The sequence below is a fragment of the Oenanthe melanoleuca genome, chromosome 7, assembly GCF_029582105.1.
Source record: "Oenanthe melanoleuca isolate GR-GAL-2019-014 chromosome 7, OMel1.0, whole genome shotgun sequence".
Taxonomy (NCBI): Eukaryota; Metazoa; Chordata; class Aves; order Passeriformes; family Muscicapidae; genus Oenanthe; species Oenanthe melanoleuca.
The window spans coordinates 23,185,312-23,205,727 of NC_079341.1; the positions used below are offsets into that span (position 1 = coordinate 23,185,312).

Consider the following 20,416-nt stretch of genomic DNA (forward strand, 5'->3'; position numbering starts at 1 on the left):
GCAGCATTGGGACTTCAGGCTGCTCACTGTCTGACCTTCTCAGTGGCACAAAGGGGCCAGATGTGTGCCTGGATTTGGTGGAGGCTGAGCCCAGTCCTGCTTCTGTGGGGAACAAGCTCTCTCTCTGCTCAGCAGCTCTGTGGCCATTTCTGTGGCCAGCTACCAAATAAGCTGGTACTGCCCACCTCACTGAGCTGCATATCCATGGCAGACAATTTGAGGGCTGTCTGTCCTTGCAGGATGTAAGTCAAGGAGCAAGGCTGGCAGAGGCAGAGGAATCTCCTTCAGCTGCAGCCCAGAGACCTCAGCCTCTTGCTGAAGCTCTCCTTTGTTCCTCTTATTCTCCATTCAGGGGTTTGGTCACTGACTGGTAGCAGTGCTGTGCGTGCCTGTACCAGCACAAGTCACTTCTTGTCCTTCTTGCCCTTCAGTCAGGGTTCAAAAGTCCTTGAAAAAACATTGCTAACTCCTGGCTGGCCTGGGCAATAGAGAGGTATCCAGTACTGGAACTCCCTTCTTGCACTGCAGAAGGATGGGACAAGGATTGCTGGGTGATACTGCTGTCCTAGGATGTGTTTGACAAATGTGCAGGGCACTGAGATCTCACAAGACTGTCACTTCATGGGACACTGAATTTTGACTGAATCTAGGCTAAAGATTTTCAGCTCCTCTGAATCCTCTGTACCTGCAGGAGGTTGAAGTCCATCTTTGTTTATCCTCCTGCCAGTCCCACTGTGATTTCAAGGGTATGTGTCTCACAGCTAGAGGTGGCCTATATACTCCAGTGCCAGGACAGACTGTGTCTCCTCAGCCTGTGTACACACTGGATTTTTGATTTGCAGGAGATGCTATGGGCCATGTCCCCAAGTCTTGTTAAAGACACCAATTTCTGCTCTTGATTTTATAGAACAGTTTTCTCAGCAGTGTAAATCTGAGTGGGGAGGTTTTATGTTGGATGACAGAGAGGAGTCTGGGCTTAGGATATTTATAACGTAGCTTATACAAAGCTATTTGACAAAGTGAATGGATTTGGAGGAGTTATTTCTATTTTTTTCTTTTTCTGAGGAAGAAGCATTGACATTTACCTTGGAGCACAGCCTGAATATGTCATCATCTAAAGGCAGGGTGTCCTGACCACAACAACTTGTGTTGTTTGTAGCAAGTTCTGTGGGATGTGCATTGCCACTGTGAGATCCTACCTAGGGCTGTGATCATGTCAGATCTCACAAAGTGGCACAGAGCCAGCTTATGTGAAGCCTTCAAAAGAAAGCTTGGTTCTTTGAGAGATTTATTCTTATGGTATTGGGATGCCCTGGCTGAGGATGTTGCCTGGCCTCTATTTGAGGGAGCAACTGAACTGGTTTGTGATGGCCATCATAGATCTGCTGTCATGGGGATGCTGGTTTTGGTGTCCATCCTGCCTCGCTCAGGTGGCTGTGCTTTCCAGGTGAGATGCAGGATTCCTTTCCATTGCCTCTTCAGCAGTGCTGTCAAGAAACCCAGGGCCATGCACTACTGAACAGCTGCTGTGCTCCATCCCAGATGTGGATGGTGTAAAAGCACCTGTGGCCATGGGTGCTCTTTGAGATCTCCAAAGCCACCACAACAGTGTAAAACAGCGATGTGCTCCAAGTAACTAATCTCTTCACTTTTGTCCCTCCTCCCTCCCTCTTGTCCCCTCCCTACAGTGGCAGGCCATCTCTCTGACAGTCATTGAGAAGGTTCAGATAGCAGCAGCCATCCTGGGTTCCCTCTTCCTCATCGCCAGTATCTCGTGGCTCATCTGGTCGACCTTCAGTCCTTCAGCCAAGTGGCAGCGCCAGGACCTGCTCTTCCAGATCTGCTATGGAATGTATGGCTTCATGGACATTGTCTGTATAGGTGGGTGATCACATCTCACACCAAGGCCACGTGAGAGGAGTGGGACATGGCCTGGAGAGCCAGCCCATGCAGTTTGCTTTGGATTGAGTGTCCACAGCTTTTCCTCCTCTTTGCTTTTATGGCCCATTTTTCCCTGTTCTCTCAGCTCATCTGGGTGGCCCCAGAGTGTTTCCTTGGCTGGAGTGGCAGAGGGACCTGCAAAAATGCCAGAAACAGATGTCTGTTTGGAGCAAGAAAGTGGGTGGGGAGGTCTGGGGGAGGCTGGGGAGTGTAAGGCTTTAGAGAAACTCCCTTCCTTCTGGAGTAGCTAATTTAGGGACTGCCCACACCTGGCATGGCAGGGTCTCCCCACATGCAGCTCCTTGGCTCTCCAGCCCAGTCTCTGCCAGGCAGGAGTGGCTTCCCCTTCTTTGTCCCACCTTGGAGCTGCAGGTCCCAACCAGGTCACAGCCAGCCTGGGGTCCTTGTCAGGTTGCTGGTACAGAGCAGCTCTTTTAAGGGTCAGTGCCTCACTCACACTGCACAAGCCCAGAGACCACAGCAGCTGCTGGCAGCCTGACCCCAATGGAGTCTCCCTGGGACCAGTGCAGGTCTGCAGGATGGAGGGACATAGCTGCCAGCACCTGCAGCAGCTCCTGAAACACTCTGGTGAGCACCAGCCACCTCCAAATGTGCCCCAAGCAGTGTCCACCCAACCACAAGATAATTTGTCAGCTCAAATGACCCTGACAGGAAGCAAGAAGGGCACCAGAGGGCTCTTCATGTCTGAGTCCTGCCATCCCTGTTATGAAGTTAGAAGCCCTCCCAAACTCAATGGGAAAAGGCAGTCCTGTTCACTTGATGGACATGTGTATGTGTAGATAGAGCCATTCCAGAGGGAAGAACAGCCCCCGTTCCAGCCCTCAGGAGAAGCAGGACACAGCAGCAACTGGTGGAATTTGGGTGCAGACCCAGTGGCAGGGGCAGAATTCTGGACTGCACACCCTGGTATCCAGGTTCAAATGGCTCTTGGCCTCAGCAGCCTTCCAGCACAGGACTTGGGCCTGCCAAGACTATTCCTCCCACTGTGCTAGCAGTGAGATCTGAGCTTGGCCTGTAGAGATCATCCTGCTCCTTCTGTGCTGGTGGAGCTAGCACGTCTCCCCAGGAACAAAGTGTGGGGTTAAAGGGAGATGGGCAGCACCCACATGTTGGCACAATAGGTCATGTCCTCTTGCTGGGGGAATTCGAGGTGGAAAAAAATTTTCTCTGTGCATGTGTGGTGTTCACATGTGTCATCTTGTTGGGGACACAAGTGGAGAGCTCTGGCCTGGGCAGACATCAGTAACATGATTAACTGGCTTTGATAAAGCTTCCAGAGCTGAGGGGAGCTGATTAGCTCATCTGTTAATAGGAGCTAAATCTTCCCACATAGCACAGAAAAACCATGCAACATTGAACTGAAGGGGAACTGGGCAGACACATCAGATTTTAGGGGGTTTTGTTTGTTTGTTTGTTTTTGTTAATTTTTCTAAGGATTTGGCTTCTCTTTCTCTTTTCTACCTACTCTGAGGGAAAAATAAGTTTATTTGCATCTCCACTGATGTCACCATTAAGCATAATGCCCTAAGTTGGGAGCTTTGATGTTTTTTTCCAGCCAAAGAACAAGCAGACATCCATTCCCAGGAGCATTTCAGTCGTGACTTGGGGCATCCCCTTGTCTCATGTTCCTCCCTGCACAGCTGGCAGTCCTGCTGGCTTTCCCACAAACTCCAAACTGCCAGTGGGAAGCATTACAGATGCAGTGAGTTAACATGTCTGTACGTGGGTTCTCTTGCCCAGCACTCAGCAGAGCTGGCTCCACTTGGGCTGTGTGCTGCACGTCTGCCTGCCCCCTGCTCATGGAGAGGGGATGTTCTGTGAGCTCTCTCCATTCCTGTAGAAAAGCTCATCTGTGCATGCTGCCAGCCCTCTGCCCCTGCCACCCTGTGGTGTAAAATTTGACTGTACAGAGCATTTTTGCTCTTTGCTGCTGCTCCCAGCTCAGCAATGGAGAGGAAATGAGCTTGTGCAGTACTAGCCAAGAGTGTGTGTTCACTCTCCTCCCCACCTCCTCCTCCTCTGCCCAGTTCAAACTCAGTGACAAATGACATCTGCAGCAGGAGCTGTGCCTCCCTAGCTGTTGGTGTGGCCATCTCTCTTCTCTGAGTGACATTTCAGGGGGCTGCACTAGCCCTGGCCAAAAGAGGCAAGCCCAGGGGAAGGGGCTGATCAAAGGGAATTCTTTCCTGTGAACACAAGCTGGGAGTGTTGGGGTTGTTCAGCCTAGAGAAGGTCTGGGGATACAACTTTCTAATACTTAAAGGGGCCTACAAGAGAGCTGGAGAGGAACTTAGGGCATGTAGTGATGGGGCATGGGCCATGGCTTTAATTTGAAAGAGTGTAGGGTTAGATATTAGCAAGAAATACTTTACTGTGAGGTTGGTGAGGCACTGGAGCAGGTTGCCCAGAGAAGTTGTGGGTGTCCAATCCCTGGAAGTGTTCAAGGCCACACTGGGCAGGGCTCTGAGCAACCTGGTGTAGTGGGAGGTGTCCCTGCTCAAGACGCTTTAAGGTCCTTCCAACCCAACCCATTCTGTGAACACCACAACTGAGGTGAATTCCTCATTCATTACAACTTTGTGTAACTGTGATGGATGCAGCAATGTCTCCCTAGAAGGTTTGCAGTGAGTTCCTCACTGTAGAACAGCTTTTCTCCCTCTCTTCATCCTTCTTCCAAACCTTGCTGCCTCATGCAGGTTATTTTGATCACAAATGGTGAAAGGCAGCTCTGGAGACTGAAAGTTCTGCTCCTGACTGTCAGCAAAGCCCAAAGCCTCTTGTTATTTGTCCCTGGGTTTTAGTTCCACTTCTACACATTCAGTATTAAACCTCTCATGGATAATTACAGTGGCAATGCATCTTAAAATACTGGAGTGTTGTCTGTGCAATTCAGTGTCTCCTCCTCTGTGGTAGAGCCCTTTTCCCCTTTTTTTTACCTAGCCTGTAGGGTGGGAAGGAAAGATTTTGGAACTAAGAAATGCTCAGTCGTGGGGAAAGGGCAGGACATTAAATTCTGTCACACTTGTTTTTTTCCAGCTAATATGAGATGTAATGTAAGATGCTGTCTGTACATTTCTTTGTAACAGGCTAGGCAGTCTTAGCTAGCAGAATGTGATACCATAGGTCCTACAGTAATGTATGAATTCCAGTTGTTTCTTCCTCCAGCTTCACCCCCAGGTTTTTCTTTCACTAGCAGAGGAGCAGAGGTTTGAAAGACAAGGTGCTTACAGAAGAGCAGATGTGCTGAAACAGAGCTCCTCTGTAGTTCCTGCCAGTTTGCACTTCAGCTGTACTTGATGTCTCCCACCCATTGGGTAGGCAGTGACTCTTGTCCAGGAGGCTGGTTTATGCATCCTGTCACTGGAGGTGCTCAGCAGGACACGTCCTCTGGCACTGTGGACTCTCAGAGCTGGACAAGTCACCAGCTCTGCAGAGGTGTGACTAAAATCAGACAGCCCCTCAGCAACTGCACAGCTGTTTTGTGTGATCTCCTCTCTACCAAGTCAGAAAGGGATTTAGGTAGCAATTTGCCAAGATAGAGATATCTGTGGCAATCTGCATGGGCAATCCCATGGCAGCATTGATCTCTCCAGTGTGGAGTCCAAGGTGAGGGCATGAGTGCTTCATGCACATACAGCTCCCTCAGCACTGATCATTTGGTTGTTGTTATCCTCATTTGTTCTGAAAGGGTCAGATCATCTCCAAGCTGAACTCTCAAAATATGTCTGTACACTCAGAGACTGTTGATCCATGGAACAAAATCCAGGGGTCTGGATTTGATCCTCAGTCACAAACCTTCAGTAATACACTAGGTTTCTTTGGACTTTTCTAGATTCTAGGATGCCCCACAAAATCAGTTGGAAGGGACAGGAACCATTATCAACCTCTTCACCCATGATGAAAACAAAAACCACAACCAAAGTAGAACCAGTCTGCTCCTCATGACCAGCAGCACAGATGGGATGGCCCCAAGCACCTGAAGCTATGTCCATCTGGGCAAGATAGCATTTCAAAACTGTTCTTCCCCTTGCTCTCATCTAACAGGAGGAAAGAAGCAATGGAAAAGATTACTTGGGATTTGTGGGAACCTCCAGTACTGGATTTTTTTTTAAGAACCTGTTAGAAAACATATGTCAGGAACAGGTTGCAGGGAGATGATCCCAGTTTGTGAGGGAGGAACAAATTAAATGCTTCTTGATATCCAGCCAGCTTCCATGTCTTTGATTCTGATCTCTCTTTCATCTGTGCTATCTCTGGTCATGTCTGTAGGACAGATATGAGAGTTGGATTAAACTAGAAACTGGTGATGGTGCCAGTGTAGGTATTGCTCTGCTGTGAAGTCATCTACAACACAGACATTGAGAGCAGGAACCAGGAAGGGAATGAGAAGTGAGATGGGACTGTTCATTACATTAACTGCTCTCTCCATGGTCCAGGAGAGGCAAATCCAAGAGGTAAATCTCTCACATAGCAAGAGATTAGCAGAAGTGCAGTTATCAAAATGCACAGATAAATGGAATGAGCCTTCACAGGCCTCAGTCACTGAGTAGAGAGAGCAGCAGCTTAGAGCTGGGCTGTAAATCCTGAGAGATACCTGCCTGTTAATTAAATGACAGTCCTTGGAGGGGAAAGGAGGGGTTTGCCTCTCTCTCTCTCAAGGTGCAATTAGGGGAAGTCGACATTTGTAGAATAAGGTGTCATTTGGGGTCAGGAGGATGGGAAAGCATCTCCTGTTAAACAAGGAGGAGCTCTGCCAGCTAATGAGAGCATGTCACAGAGCAGGCTCAGGCATCCCCAGATGGGCTCTGAGGGAGAAGTGTGTCCCAGGAGGGCCATTAGCAGGCTGTGTGTGCAGGGCTGTGGTGATATGGTTTGTGTGTGCTGGCCTGCTTGGGATCACACAGGAGTGTCCCTGAGGCTGGTGTGCTGGGGGCTATCCCCACCAGTGCAGAAATAATCTGATCTGCCTCTCCTTGGATCACTGACTGATGGGCACTTCTGCTTTGTCCATGCCCAAGTCCCTGCTCCCTGGCTCACCCTCCCTTGGTGCTGAGAGCAGTGCACTTCTGCAAGCACTAAATCCTCGTGCTCTTGGAAGCTTTTCCCACTCTTTCCCTGGCTGGTCCCTGATGGTATTTGCCTTCAAAACTGCACTGCAGCTCAGCAGCACAGGATAGGCAGAGCAGGACCATTCATCCAGCTGACGACGGCACACCATGGCAATCCATTACAGATCAGGAAATGTCTGCCTGCTGTTTTTAATCACAGCTGCCAGAAAGAATAATCAAAAGCATCCAGTACATCTGACAGCATCTCAGCACAACCATAGGTAATAACATAAGAAATCAATAGCCAATTAAAACTGATCCACAGCATTTGATCTTTCATAGTGCAGTGGGAACAGTAATTAATGGAGCTTCCTTGAAACAGTGACAATTCAAGCTTCTTGCCAAGACTAATGGGGTTTTGTTTTAAATGAGCTTTGCTTTCTAGAGGAAGTGCTGGGCTGAGGCAGCCTCAGGGTGTTATCTAGCCAGGTCACTTGGGCCCTCAGCATTCACAGGATTTAGGAGTGAAAGTCACAACGAAATAAAGAGAAACTGAGAAATGAGGTGTCTTCAGGGTCTTCATCTGTATCGATCCCATTCTCAAAAGGAAAGCAGATGTTTTCATTCAGGTCTACACAGTCCCCCAGGGTACCAAGCTGGAAGAATCTTACCGTGGTAGGGAATCAGCTTTGAGGAAGCACCAAACCCATAATTTGGCCTGATGACACCCTAAAGGCAGAGCACAAGGCAGAGAAGTTCAGCAAATGTCTTTGGAGGAGAGACCTGACAGCAGCCCACACAGCAAATGTGTGTGACTTTGCCATACCTGGAGGAGATCTCTGAGAATGTACAGAAGTCTTCTGTGCCTTTGATGCACTGCTTGCCATGCTCTTCATGCACTTCTTACCCAATTTGTGAGTAAACTGGAGCTATCAGGAGCTAATGGGAGTGGCCAGATCCAGGTCCTACCTTCAAAGCAGGCAGTTGGGATAAAGCTAGGCAGCAAAGTCACCTTTTCTTCACCATGAGCCCTGGTGTGGACACATTCATCCAAATGTGCAAATCAGTGAGCAAATCATTGATCTATCAGCTGTACAGAGGCTGTGTAGACAGGAACAGTCCCCACAGGGCATGTTGTGGGGCTCTCATTCCAGCTGGGGAGCTCCTGGGGAGCAGTCATGCTGGGCCAGCATCAGGAGAAGCAAGGCTGCAGAGCTGATCTGACCACTGACTCCTTGGCTGTTATCCAGGCACAGTGGATGCTCGGCAAAATCGAGACAAGCCGCCCTCTGCCCCTGAAAGAAGGGACCTATTTTTATCCCCTGCTGCATTGATTGTTCCATGAGAGAGCAGAGGGGCAGCTGGCAGGGGCTCTGTGTGCCCACAGGACTCCAGCACAGCTCTGGCTGCTCTCTGCAGAGCCAGCACGTCGCTGCTGAGCAGAGACACACAGCTTTGGACCTGGCTCTGAACCCTCTCCCTCTTTGCAGGGAAGGAACTTGGCTTCCAGCACAATCTGAGCAGCACCTGGGCTCTCACACGTGTGCATTCAGCTCCACACTCCTTGCCCACATCCATCCCCAGCAGGGTCCCACGGCCACAACAGGGCTCCAGAGATGTATTTTATCGTGAATAACCATATGGTGCTCTCTGCTCCAGTGGATCAATGTGTTCAGCATTTAATGAGGGCAACATAATTAACATTTTTTGAGGGAAAGAAGAAATTCTTTTGCCTTGTGAACTGTATCTTGTGCTCTCAAGTGTGATAAATTATAATCAGAATGGTGCTTTCCTGTCACTAAAGTCCTTGACAAAATCAAGTGCCTGGTGTCCCTGAGTTAAGTTTGTGTACATGGGCAGAGGCAGGAGCACTCACCTTCCTGTCACAACCTCTTCACTAGGGCAGGAAATCCCCTTGTAGGCAGCTGGTAGGATCTCCCATGCCAGCTGCACAAACTGTGCTATCTAGTAAGGGATGGAAAAGTCCTCAGTTCTGTGCCAGGCTGTGTTTTTCCAACAGCCTTCTGTCCTGTCGCTCCTCCTACTACAGCCTGCATCCCCACAGACACGTGGAGCTGGGAGCTGTGGTCCATGGCAGACTGTTGTGGCTGTAGCAAGAGAACTTAACTCCATGGTCAAAGATGAGACCCCAAGGGTTCACCCTTCCATGCATAGTGGATGAGGCTGCTTTTGGTGTGTCCCCAGCTCAGTGGGAACCAGAAGCAGAGGCAAGAAGAGATTAATGTGAAGGCACATTAATCAAGCTCTGGGATCACCTCTTAGATTGATGAGGGCTACCTACCAGCAGAGCCATCCTTCAACCCAGATATAACGGGCTGTAATGAAGAATGTTGCAAACAGGCCCATGGGCTAAGTTGCTAAACTTAATTCTTCCTGAAAGTTACTCCCTGAAGCACTGCTTTTCTTCCTGTACCAAGACCCACGAACAACAGCCTCAGCCTGAGCCCCATGGCAGGTGGAACAATTCACTCTGCTCAGCCACAGCCACATCAAAAAAAATTTTTGTCATGGCTTGGAGAACAAAGCAGCACAGGACAGGCCAGACCATGGTGTGTCCCAGGAGCACATTTATCCCAACAAAAGACTGCCAAATTGCACCATCAACACCTTCTGCCTCACATCCTTGGGATGCCTTCCTGCAGTTGGAGGGAAAGATGCCCACATCTCACTAGAAGGAGGCAGTAGAAGCAAACACAATGCCCGTGCCAATGTGTGACATCAGAGGCATCTCAGGCCCTTTCATTTAGCCCATGTGCTCTACATTACCCTGGGGCATGGCGAGGGTGGTCTGTACTCACCTTTGTGTCTCTCCTGATTGGTTTGTATTTCTCTTAGTGAAAGAGCACTGACTGGAATAGTCTGGAGGAATTGGGCTCAGACAGAACCTGCATCCCTTAGAAAATGAAAAAATTGTGAAACTATTATCATTTTTTTCCTTCCAGAATTTAATTTGCTAATAAAAGCAGAGAGGGAGGCATTAGTTCTACTTTCAATAAGCAAATGTCATGTTTTGATCATTCTTGAACAAAGCATTTTGATTTAACATTTAGAGATGACTGCTCATGCTGAGTATTTCGAATTCAGTGTCAGAATTTGGAACACAACATTTTGAAAAAATTCAATTCCAAATGAAACATTTTAACCTGTCTGCAAATACACGTGTGTTCTTCCATTCTGGGTAACAATGTGACTTTTTCAGGTCTCACTCCAAGCAAGTGTGAAGGTAGATTCCCAAGCCCTGCACAGCACAGTGGTGTTGTCCAGCTTTCCTTTGAAAGGAGTGCCCCTGGAATGTCTGAGGATCAGCAGGACTGCACAGGCAGTGCTTAGCTATGGCATAGGAAGGTGCAGGACCCAGACCTGGAGGAATGTTTTCCATTGTGCAAACAGAATGAAGTGGAAGCCACATGCCTTTTCTCTCCTCACCATGAGTATTCAACTCCATGAACTTCTGCAGGGAATGTCTGTAAATCTGAAGGCAGAAAAGACCCATAAAATCACTTAGAGACCAGTGCTCTGTTCAACCTAGTTTGAAATTATTATTTACTCCCTTCTTTTGAAGACCTTGCAGCATCTGTCATGCACACAATGAGTGTCTTTCACCTCTTGAACAAAGCCTTTCAAGATGTGTGGTGTTGCTGTTACATCCATTTTAAATTCAGACAGAAAAAAGGTTCCAAGATGATCTACTCAGTTCTAGCTACAAAGCAAGGAGGGGAAACCTTAAGAGAGCAAGAGGGTATATGAGTACTGCCTCCAAGCCCTGTCCCTCCTCCTGGCACAGTTATGGGTAGACACACAAGAGGGGAATGGTGCTGGAGAAGCATGATTCAGAGCAAGGGGTTGTTCTGTTGGTGGAGCTGCCATCTCTGTTTATTTACTTGCTGTTTCCAAAAAGAGTCTCATTTATTGCTACCTGCATAGCTACAGGCTACCCTTTAATCCTCTGCTTTATCATGCCCTGTGAATTAAATACCACAGGAGTACAAGAGCCCCTTAGGGCACAACATCCACTTTCCTGTAGCTGTCCACAGTCAGCTGAGTTTATAGGAATACTTTGGTTAATGTTTTATCTGAGCAAGAATTTCTTTGGGTTTCATTTCACCTGTTTTCACTGTTATTTCTTGTTTTTGGTTTAGGGTGTTTTTTATCACTGTTTTGAGGCAAAGGGTGCAGAAGTCCTGATCTGGGCAGTGCAGGTGGAGGAAGTTGTGGTGGTTGGTAGTTTGTATGTTTACAGCTGGAAGAACTGTGGCATCTCTGAGGCCATGGAGGTTTGCTGTGTGCAGCTCCAGGGGTCAGCCCACACTGGGAAAGCCATGTGATAGTAAAACCTCATCACAGTGAACCACTTAGCAGAAGAGGGAGTGTTTTGTCTTCCCCAGATCCATGGGTTCCACGATGGCCATGTCATCCCATGATAACAGCACTCAACAGAGTCCAGCCATGCAGACATCCCAGTTCTGCTGAGCCAAAACACTGTTCAGATTCATACATAATCAGTTCTTTAAACATTAAAAAAAATGTGCATTGAGAATGATTGATAAGAAAATGCCTGATTATAATCAGCTAATCATATTTCCATACGTTAAGCATTCACTCAAGCTCTAATCATTATGAATACATTTTCAATTTATACTTTATCTTATTCAATGCTGGCAATTGCTAAGTTTGCACACCCTCCTAGTACAGTTACAGCATTATTCAGAGTAGACCTTTGCTAGAAGTGTTGTGGACTAGAGAAATCCTGATCATTGGTCCAGTGTCTTGCAGCTTCCAGAAGTGTCTAAAAGACAGCACCACATGTTCCAGGCTGACCATTAAGAACTACTCCTGTATGCAGGGTAGACTGCTCAGCTCTTGAAATGTTCTGGGGACAAAAATTGTATTTTGGAGAGTGAAGATGACAGTTGTGAAGGAATCCATACTTCCTATTCTATTTTCCCAGAAATCAAAGCCTCCCTGAAAATTTGAATGCATCAGTAGTTTGTATGGGAAGCAGCTGTTTAATGAAAGCATTCCAGAGCTGAAGAAAAGTAAGATGTGAGGATAATGGGCTCCAGAAAAGCAGTGGCAGCAGCCCCAGGGGAGCAGAGCAGTGAGTGTCCCTTGGGGAGAGAATCTGAAGGATAAAAGGGCTGTGAACAGCTCACAGCTGCCAAAAGGGATGATACTAAAGGCACAACAGCAAACTGTGCCTGTGCAGGGGAAGCTCAGAAGCGTGGGAAGAGAGCACAGAGACTGCATCAGGAACTCTTTGAGGATCCAAAATCAGAAGCTGCAATCACACAGAAGGCAGAAAGAATAACCTTCAGCTAATGAAAACTCTCTAGAAATCACAACAGGCACGGGAAGCTGGCAGAGTTAACCCCCAAGATGACCATTCAGAGATCAAAAGGCAAAAAGAACTGGGTTCATAAGCATAGGTGAAGAAGAACAGGCAAGTGTGAGAACTCAAACAGTATTTGATAACAAAGGGCCAAATAGTTAAATGTTGCCTTTCTTTCAATCCTCAAAACTTAACTAAAATAATTTTAATGAGGAGAAAGGAGCCCAGGGCAGAATCAGAAAAGAACAGCCTCAAAAATATTCAAATGAGTTAGCTCTGTCCTTGTCAGCATGTCCTAATGAACTTCAGAGGAAGCTGCAGGAACAGTGGCTGACCCATAAGCATTTCATCATCAGGAACTTGAGGAGAATGAATGAGGTGTCAGGCAGCTGGGGAAATGCAAGCAGAGTACCTAGCTTTAAATATAATCTCTATAGGATAATGAAGGTAGGCACTGAGGATCAAGGAAATGAAGGGCAAATCAGCTTAACTGATTCATAGAAAGATACTGGATATTTTTTAGTTAACCAATTGGTGAGCACAGGAGTATAACCAGATGTAATTTGGAAAAGTAAATGTGCTAGTGGCTAAGGAGGAAGCCATTAGTTTAATATGCTGTGATTTGGGCAATGCTCTTGGTGCTTTGCCTTTGGATTCTCCTACCAGAGAAGCATGCTCTAGATTAAATAATTATAATGCAGGTGTACAGCCAGTGGAGAAACTGCTTTCTCAGTAGTTGCCAGTGGTGTGCTGTAAACTGGAAACATATTTCAAGTAGAGAGTCTTTTGGACTCTGCTCTCTTTAATATTTTTATTAATAACTTAGATAATTAAATAGGATGTGCTGTTACAGAATTCACAGATGACCCCAAGCTTGGAAAGGCTGCAAGCACTTTGGAGGATCAGATCAGCATTTGAAATTTGAAATTATCTTGGCAAATTGGAGGAGTCAACAAGATGTAATTGAATAAAGAGAAGTGCAAAATATTACCCTTAGGAATGGAAATCAGAATCCCAAATGCAAGCAGGACCAGACAGTCACACTGGTGAAGACAGTGACAAACCAGTTTAATTCATCAGGGAATTGAAAGGCAGGTGGGGTGTTAGAGTGCTGATTCTGCAGCTCTCTGGTCTGGGGACTGCACCCTGCTGGGGAGTTCACTTGCAGAAATAGGGGGATGAAATTAAGAGGTTCTGGAGATGATGAATGGAATTGAGCAGAAAAAGGACATTACCTCATTCCCAGCCGGGTCAACTCTCCGAATCAGCCCAAGTGCACAGTCACATTGATGCCATGACATTGTTTTCAATTACAAAACTACCTCTCCCTGCTGCTTGGTTCATCCTCTTCCTGAAGAGTACTGGTCTGCAGCCTTGAGTATCAGCCACGGGAGCATCTAAGTATGCCAGACTATTCAGAGAACTTGTCATATTCAGCTGGAACTGACCTGGGCACAATGGTGAGGGATGCCAGATACTATGTACCCCTTTCCAAGCCTGTATGTCCTGGAACAGATCCTTCTGGCTCTCTTTTCCTGATTTATCATCAGCCACTTTGCTGTTCCTAGGTCAAGATAAAAGGCAACTAAGGATGGAGCAAATAGGATAAGATTAAGGCAAAAAGATAAGTGAGGGCTGAAGTGGTGGAGCTTTGGAAATAAAAGTGCAGAAATTTGAGATTGGCACAAAAGATTAAAGAATTCACAGAAAGGGAGGGAAGGGTTTGTGTATGCAATGATGTCAATGGAGAGAAAGCCTGGCAAATAAAGTGTTATCTCCCAGAAAGCTTGGTTTACCTTGGCCTGAGTCACGACTGCTGTGGAGGCAAACATTAAGCTTTGATCACAGCTACCATAATCTTCCCCTGACACCCAATAATGAAAGCAACAGAAACAGGCTGAAGCATGGCAGCTGTCTGGCTGAGATGAAATTGCATTTGAAAAGGAAAACAAAAAGGCAAAGTCCTGCTGAAGGTGGAAACCAGAGGTGCCAGGACAGGGCCTTTTTGAGAGGGTAACTGGCTGGAAGGGATTGTGATTTTTGCTCCTGTAAATAATAGGAGTGTCAGTGCAGGGGTGATGTGCCACCCACTGTCAGCAGAAGCCCTGTTTTGGTGGTATTCTCTACTGGCAAACACGTGAAACAGTTCCTACCCCCAAACTTTTTCTGTTTCTTTCAAGAAAATGCATGGCAAGTGTTGGAATAAGAGGAAGGTTAATTAGAGGCTGAAATTTCTGAGGAAAACAGCACTTGGTGGCAGAGGCTGACTATGTTCACTGTATGTCAGTTCTGGGAAACTGCTCCAAAGTTACTTTAAATTGGAGGCTCACACCCCCTGGGTTAATCTCACAGGATGGTGGTACAGCAACTGATCCCTGCTTCCCCTTCCAGAGACACAAACACCATTCCCTTGTTACATCTGCCAGTGTTCTTCCAGCAGCCCTTTTGGCCCTTGGGCTGAGGACCTTTGTCTTGATCAGCTTTCTTACAAGCCCACTGACCCAATGCACCTCTGTCTCCTCTTATCCCAAGACAGTCCAGCTTTCAGTGATTTTCAGACCAAGGAATTTCATCCAGTGCTGGTCCAGCCAGGTCTCTACATGAGAAAATGGGAATGAGAGCAGCACATCATGAGTGCCCACATTCCAGGGGAGTTTCACTTCACCAGCACTACAAACCAGGGATTTCATGAAGCAGGCAGCAATCTGGACTAACAAGTTTTGTATACAACTCATAGAAATGTTCCTTCTGAAGAGGATGGTTTTCACAGAGGATCCACTGAGAACAGATTTTGTGAAGCAGAAGAGGGTGAGATAAAATGGGGAGGAGCAGAAAAGGACCAGGACACTCCCAGAATCCATCTGAAACTCTGATACAGACATTTCTGTGTTGAGGACTGCACAAAGAGAGAAGTTCACACCAAGCTGCAGTCTTACACACTCACACAGAGGATATGGCTTATGGAACAATTGCTTCTAGATGGACACCTCAAGTTGAATGCAGTCCTTCCTAAATTCCAACTGAATTCTGGCCTTTAAATTAAAAATTTCACCTCTGTCAATAAGAAAGATTCTTGAGGGAGCAGTATTTTTGTTAAGGGATGCACAGAGCTGAACATAGGAATTCCAATCCTAATTTATCTGAGGCAGACAAAATTTGTTTCAATGAGAGCATTAAGCATCCTGCAGCTTGATATTAACTGATGGACTCTTGCTTACTCTTGGCACTTCCTCTTGTGAATGAATCACTGTTACTTCCGCTCCCATGCCCACCCCTCCACTTGGTTCCTTCTTAATTTTACAGCTTCCTGAGCTTGACACTGGGAAATCGATAAGTAATTTAGAGCCCAGTAAATACAGATGAAAACAAGTTATTTTGTACTTTTATAAATATTTGGAAACCAAAACTATCTAAGAAAACAGCTGCTCAGTTGACTCAGCAACCCATCCATCAGCATCACACAGTTAATTGCATAAGATCATAAACATTTATAATTAGAAGGCAAACAAACAAGAATTTTATAAACAGCCCTCTTGAATCAGGCTGCGCATTAAATATTTGTGATAAGGTAATTAAGAATAGATTTACAGTCCTGGCTCGGTGTTTAATACTTTGTAGAATGGATTTGATTCTATGGAGAATGTTCTACAGCCAAAGAGAAAACATTTGATTTTGGCTCTTTTATCCCAGGCTTAAAGTGGTCTCTGAGAAACACTGAGAAACATTGATCAGAGTGGAATTTCATTCATTACCAATCAGACAGCTCATTTAAATGTATGTCTGATGTCCCTTGTCATGGGCTGATCCACTTCAGGCATGCTTCAAAGCTCTGTCTCCTTGGCTGGATCTGCAGGCTTTCCCTGTCCTGCTTTGTATGGTTGATGCTTTGATCAGACCACGTCAGAATTCTCAACCATGTTTCAAAGCAGGGAGGAAATCCCACGTTTTTCCATTATGACATCATGGGGTTTGGTTATAAAAAGCCAGCAGCACTGCAGGGTTACAGTGCAATCTCAGTGGACTGTGGGAACCAGAGGGTAGAGCTCTCTTGTACTGTAGTGCCCTACACCATTCCCTGCCCCAAAACAGTCAGATCTGCATACCAGCTGTCCAATGGAGTTACTTCTGAGCAGGCTCAGCACCCCATTTCAATGAATGTGCGTCCCCCTGAAGCTAATCTGTGACCAAGTCAGCAGGGCTCCTAGTTATGCTTAGAACCAGGGAGGCTGGAAACTCAGTCTGTACTGAAGCAGTGATTTAAACTCTCTAACATCAGGTGCTAATCCTAAGAAACCAAATGGCTGCATCCCATCAGTGAGTAATGGGGAGATCAGCCCTAAGGGTAAGATGACCTTCACGTATTTTGGGGTCTGATGTGGCACAGAGTTTCTTCAGTAATTATCTGCCATCAGAAACTAGAACTATCTGGAAAAGGTAGGTGGTGGGTAAAGCTGTAGCATTTGATTAATCAGGAATAGCTGTAAACCACTTTATTCTGTGGTGCCTATCATCTCTCTACACATTGGTCAAGTAAGCCCCTTTGTTCAGCCATGGGTTTGATTCTGTGAGTCTTGTTCTTGTATTTTTATGCTTGCAACAGGAAAGCAAGAGAGCTATTCTTCTTAGAAAGGTTTTTGATAATCTTGATCCATACCCAGAATGGTAAAGCCTTCATCATTAAGGACAGTGAAGCCATCCATGTGCTAATTTGCCCAGTCCTGCCTGCTGGTCTGGCTTCAGTTACATGGGACACAAAGGCACTTTCCTAAGAGACAGATGGCTGCAAAGCAGGGGCACTCAGACTCCCCTCATTTCACATAAATCCCATTCTCTAGCAAATCTTGTGAGATATTTTACAGTGTGCCAGCTAAGCCAGTCTACAGGAGATGTTGCAGCTTCCTCCAGCCTCAGTGGAGAAGAACTGTGTTGCAGCCACTGCTAGACCTAGTGCTTCCACAGGGTCTAGCCAGAGTCTGGCAATTTCAATAATAATAGCAGAGCTTAATACTCAAGTACTGTAATCATCCAAGCAACTAAAATGATATAATTCCTTAGTCCTCATGCAGGGGTGGGGAGGATGAGATAACTCCTGGGGATATAACTGGAGGGGCCTGAGCTGTTCCTTCTCTGATGAGCACAGAGACCATTAGCAGTGCAGTGTCCCAGAGCCCAGAGCTGTCCCCAGATATCAGCCCTGGGTGCAGGTGGCAGCAGGACACAGGCACTGCCTGCTCTGCACACACTGGGAGCTCCTCTGCCCTCCCTGTCAAGTGTGTTGAGGTTCCCCCTTGAAAGGCGGATGACGTTCGATGAGGTACCTGCTCTGCAGATGAGCAAAACTGCCTTGGATAACAAACCACTTATGGGTATAGACAGATCTCTTTTCCACTCAGTTGCTGCCTCTGGCCTCCACATGTGTCTGCTCTGCTGCTGTGTGTGTGGGGAGAGACACGGGCTGCTGCAGCAGCCGTCATGACACGTCAGCTGCAGTTACACCCCCTCCAAACACACGCCTGAGCTCGGTGAATCATGCCTATGCAGCATGCAAAATTAGCCCAGTGAGAGATAAACCTTGGGCATTTGTTGGTAAACAGATACTCTTCTGCTGTAAGAGCATAACTCACTGTGCTCCATTTACGATCCAGTTACTGATGGCGGAGATAAAACTGTAATCCCTCTAATTCAGGAGAAAAAGGGATCCAGCAGAGGAGGAGCACCAGTGCTCTGCCTCTTGGTAATTAAAATACAGGATTTATCATTGAGAAAGGACTGGTTGGAGAGCTGAGCTTAGACAGCTAACTGGGGAAAGATGCTGGGGAGGGTTGATGGTTCTTTCTAAAGTTTTGTCTGTGTTTTATGTTTATTTCTTTCCCCCTTCCCTTCAGGTCTAATAATACACGAAGGGCCCTCAGTTTACCGGATTTTTAAACGGTGGCAGGCGGTCAATCAGCAGTGGAAAGTGCTGAACTATGACAAAACAAAGGACATGGAGGAGCAAAAAACAGGGACCAGGACAAATCAGCGCCCCTCCTCCCAAACCAACCACTCGTCCTCCACTGGTGGTACAGCCACTAACTCCGCTCCAGCCGACAGCGGGGCACGGGCTGCCGGCCATGCCACAGGCACCCTCTCTGACCACCACTGTGCTTACACCATCCTGCATATACTCAGCCACCTGAGGCCTCACGAACAGAGGAGTCAGTCTAGTAGTAACAGAGAGCTCGTCATGAGGGTCACGACGGTCTGAGCCGAGGAATTCAGGAGGCCTTAACACGAAGCGGAAGAGACAAAAGAACTCATAAAGCAGAGGAGCATGGTGTGCCTTTTTCTTTCTCTTTCCTTTTTTCTTTTTTTTTTTTTTTTCTTCTCTCCTTTTCTTTTTTCAGTAACTGCACAAGATATAAGAGGCGGCACCTGGCCAGCTAAGGAAAAAAGCAGGTGGAGGGAGAGCTGCACACTCATGCTAAAGAGGTTAATGTTTTCCAGCCTGTTTAAAAAAAAAAAAAAAAAGAAAAAAAAAAAAGAAAAAAAATAACAACACAAATCACAAAAAAAACCAACAAAACAAGTGCAATACAGACTACAAACTGAGTAGGCAGAGCTCTGGGGAAGCAGAGGAACAGACGGTTTAGCATGTCTTACAAATCCTATTACCTGGAATAGGAAACGCTCTGTGCACAGCCCCCGTACACACACGCACGCGCACACAAACACACACGTAGTGTGAGATTTATAAAAACGTGGAAGGGAATGAAATACTTGGAGTGTTTTTATTTTCCAGACTCCAGTTAACCAGGGCTATGAGTTGTTTTGTTTCATGAGTCACTGGAGCCTTGTTTGATTTACTGTGGGGTACCTGAAATGAAATGGCTGGGGATTTTTCAGTATTGATTTACAGAAGAGAGGGTGAATCATCTCACTAAGAAAATCTTAACAAAATCCAGGCATACCCAAATTTCACCAAGAAGCCTGTTTTTTCATAATGTTCCTGACAAGGGGTTTGTGAGGGTAGGACTGGGAGGGGGGAGGGCGCTCCATGACCTTTATTTGACGTATAGGCATTTTTGGCAAATTTTGTACAAACGTTCCGCAGGTGTTTCAAGCACAAGTACTGGTGTGATTCATGCCTTCATAACCCCAAATCCAGCATCCAGACCTTGCCACCCACACACATCATTTTCCATGCAGACATTCCAGGTTAATTTCCTTCCATTTTACTCTAATCACAAGAAGCTGGCCCATCTTTGGTGGGTTTCTGCTCCCTTGCTGATTCACACACTCATGCATTAGAGATGTACTTTTTTTTTTTTTTTTTTTGGGTGTCTGTATCTCTGCTGCTCAATTTGCAACAGTCTCACTCAGTCTTGTAGGCTGATCCTTTCACATCCGCTCTGTTAGTTTATTATAGAGTCTATTCCATTCAATCATCCAAAAGAGAGTTAGTCTGAAGAGGGAGCAGAGTTGCTGACTGACTGTGTAGCACTTCTAATAAGTCTCCTTTTCTGGGATATATCCTTGAAGGTATCGGTTGCTCTTCAGGAACATTCTCTTTCAATGCACAATGGCTGAATCATTTGTGGATATTAAAGGGACACTGTCAAGTACTTTTTAAATAGTTTTTAGGGTTTGGGCTTTTTTTACTCTCCATTGTTTGTAATATTCTCTTACAAGCTTGAAAATAAAATTTCTTTCCCTACCGATTTTGTCCTTTTCCATTTGGGCATGTATGGTTCTCTCCACTCACCCCATTCCTTTCACCATCCCTGTCCTTCTCCTCCCCACCTTTCTTCTGCGACAGGAGGAAATCCATATTTCTGATTTCCTGCTGACTGTCCTCATTCTGTGGAGGGTATGTCCCAACTCTACGGGGTTGAGTTCTTTTGCAGCTGCCACAGAGGAAGCAGAAGAGCAGGAACCCTAGAAATATGGAGATTAGCTAGTTGAGGAGCAAAAGCTCAGCTGTCACAAAACAGTGACCCCACAGTGATCAAGCCTGAACGCAGCTCCCTCCAAAATCAAGATAATGTCTTCAGCCAAACTGCATCCATTTACCAGC

General features: G+C 46.4%; 1 protein-coding gene across 1 annotated transcript in view; it reads left to right on the plus strand.

The window, feature by feature from the left end:
* Nucleotides 1–20,053, plus strand: part of MARCHF4 (membrane associated ring-CH-type finger 4) — a 91,647-nt gene extending 71,594 nt beyond the window's left edge. The window contains exons 3-4 of the mRNA XM_056496476.1: nt 1,689–1,881; nt 18,246–20,053. Of these exons, the coding sequence (XP_056352451.1) occupies nt 1,689–1,881; nt 18,246–18,607 (555 nt within the window). The 3' untranslated portion in view covers nt 18,608–20,053. The remainder of the gene's footprint in view (nt 1–1,688; nt 1,882–18,245) is intronic.
* The last annotated feature ends 363 nt before the right edge of the window (nt 20,054–20,416 follow it).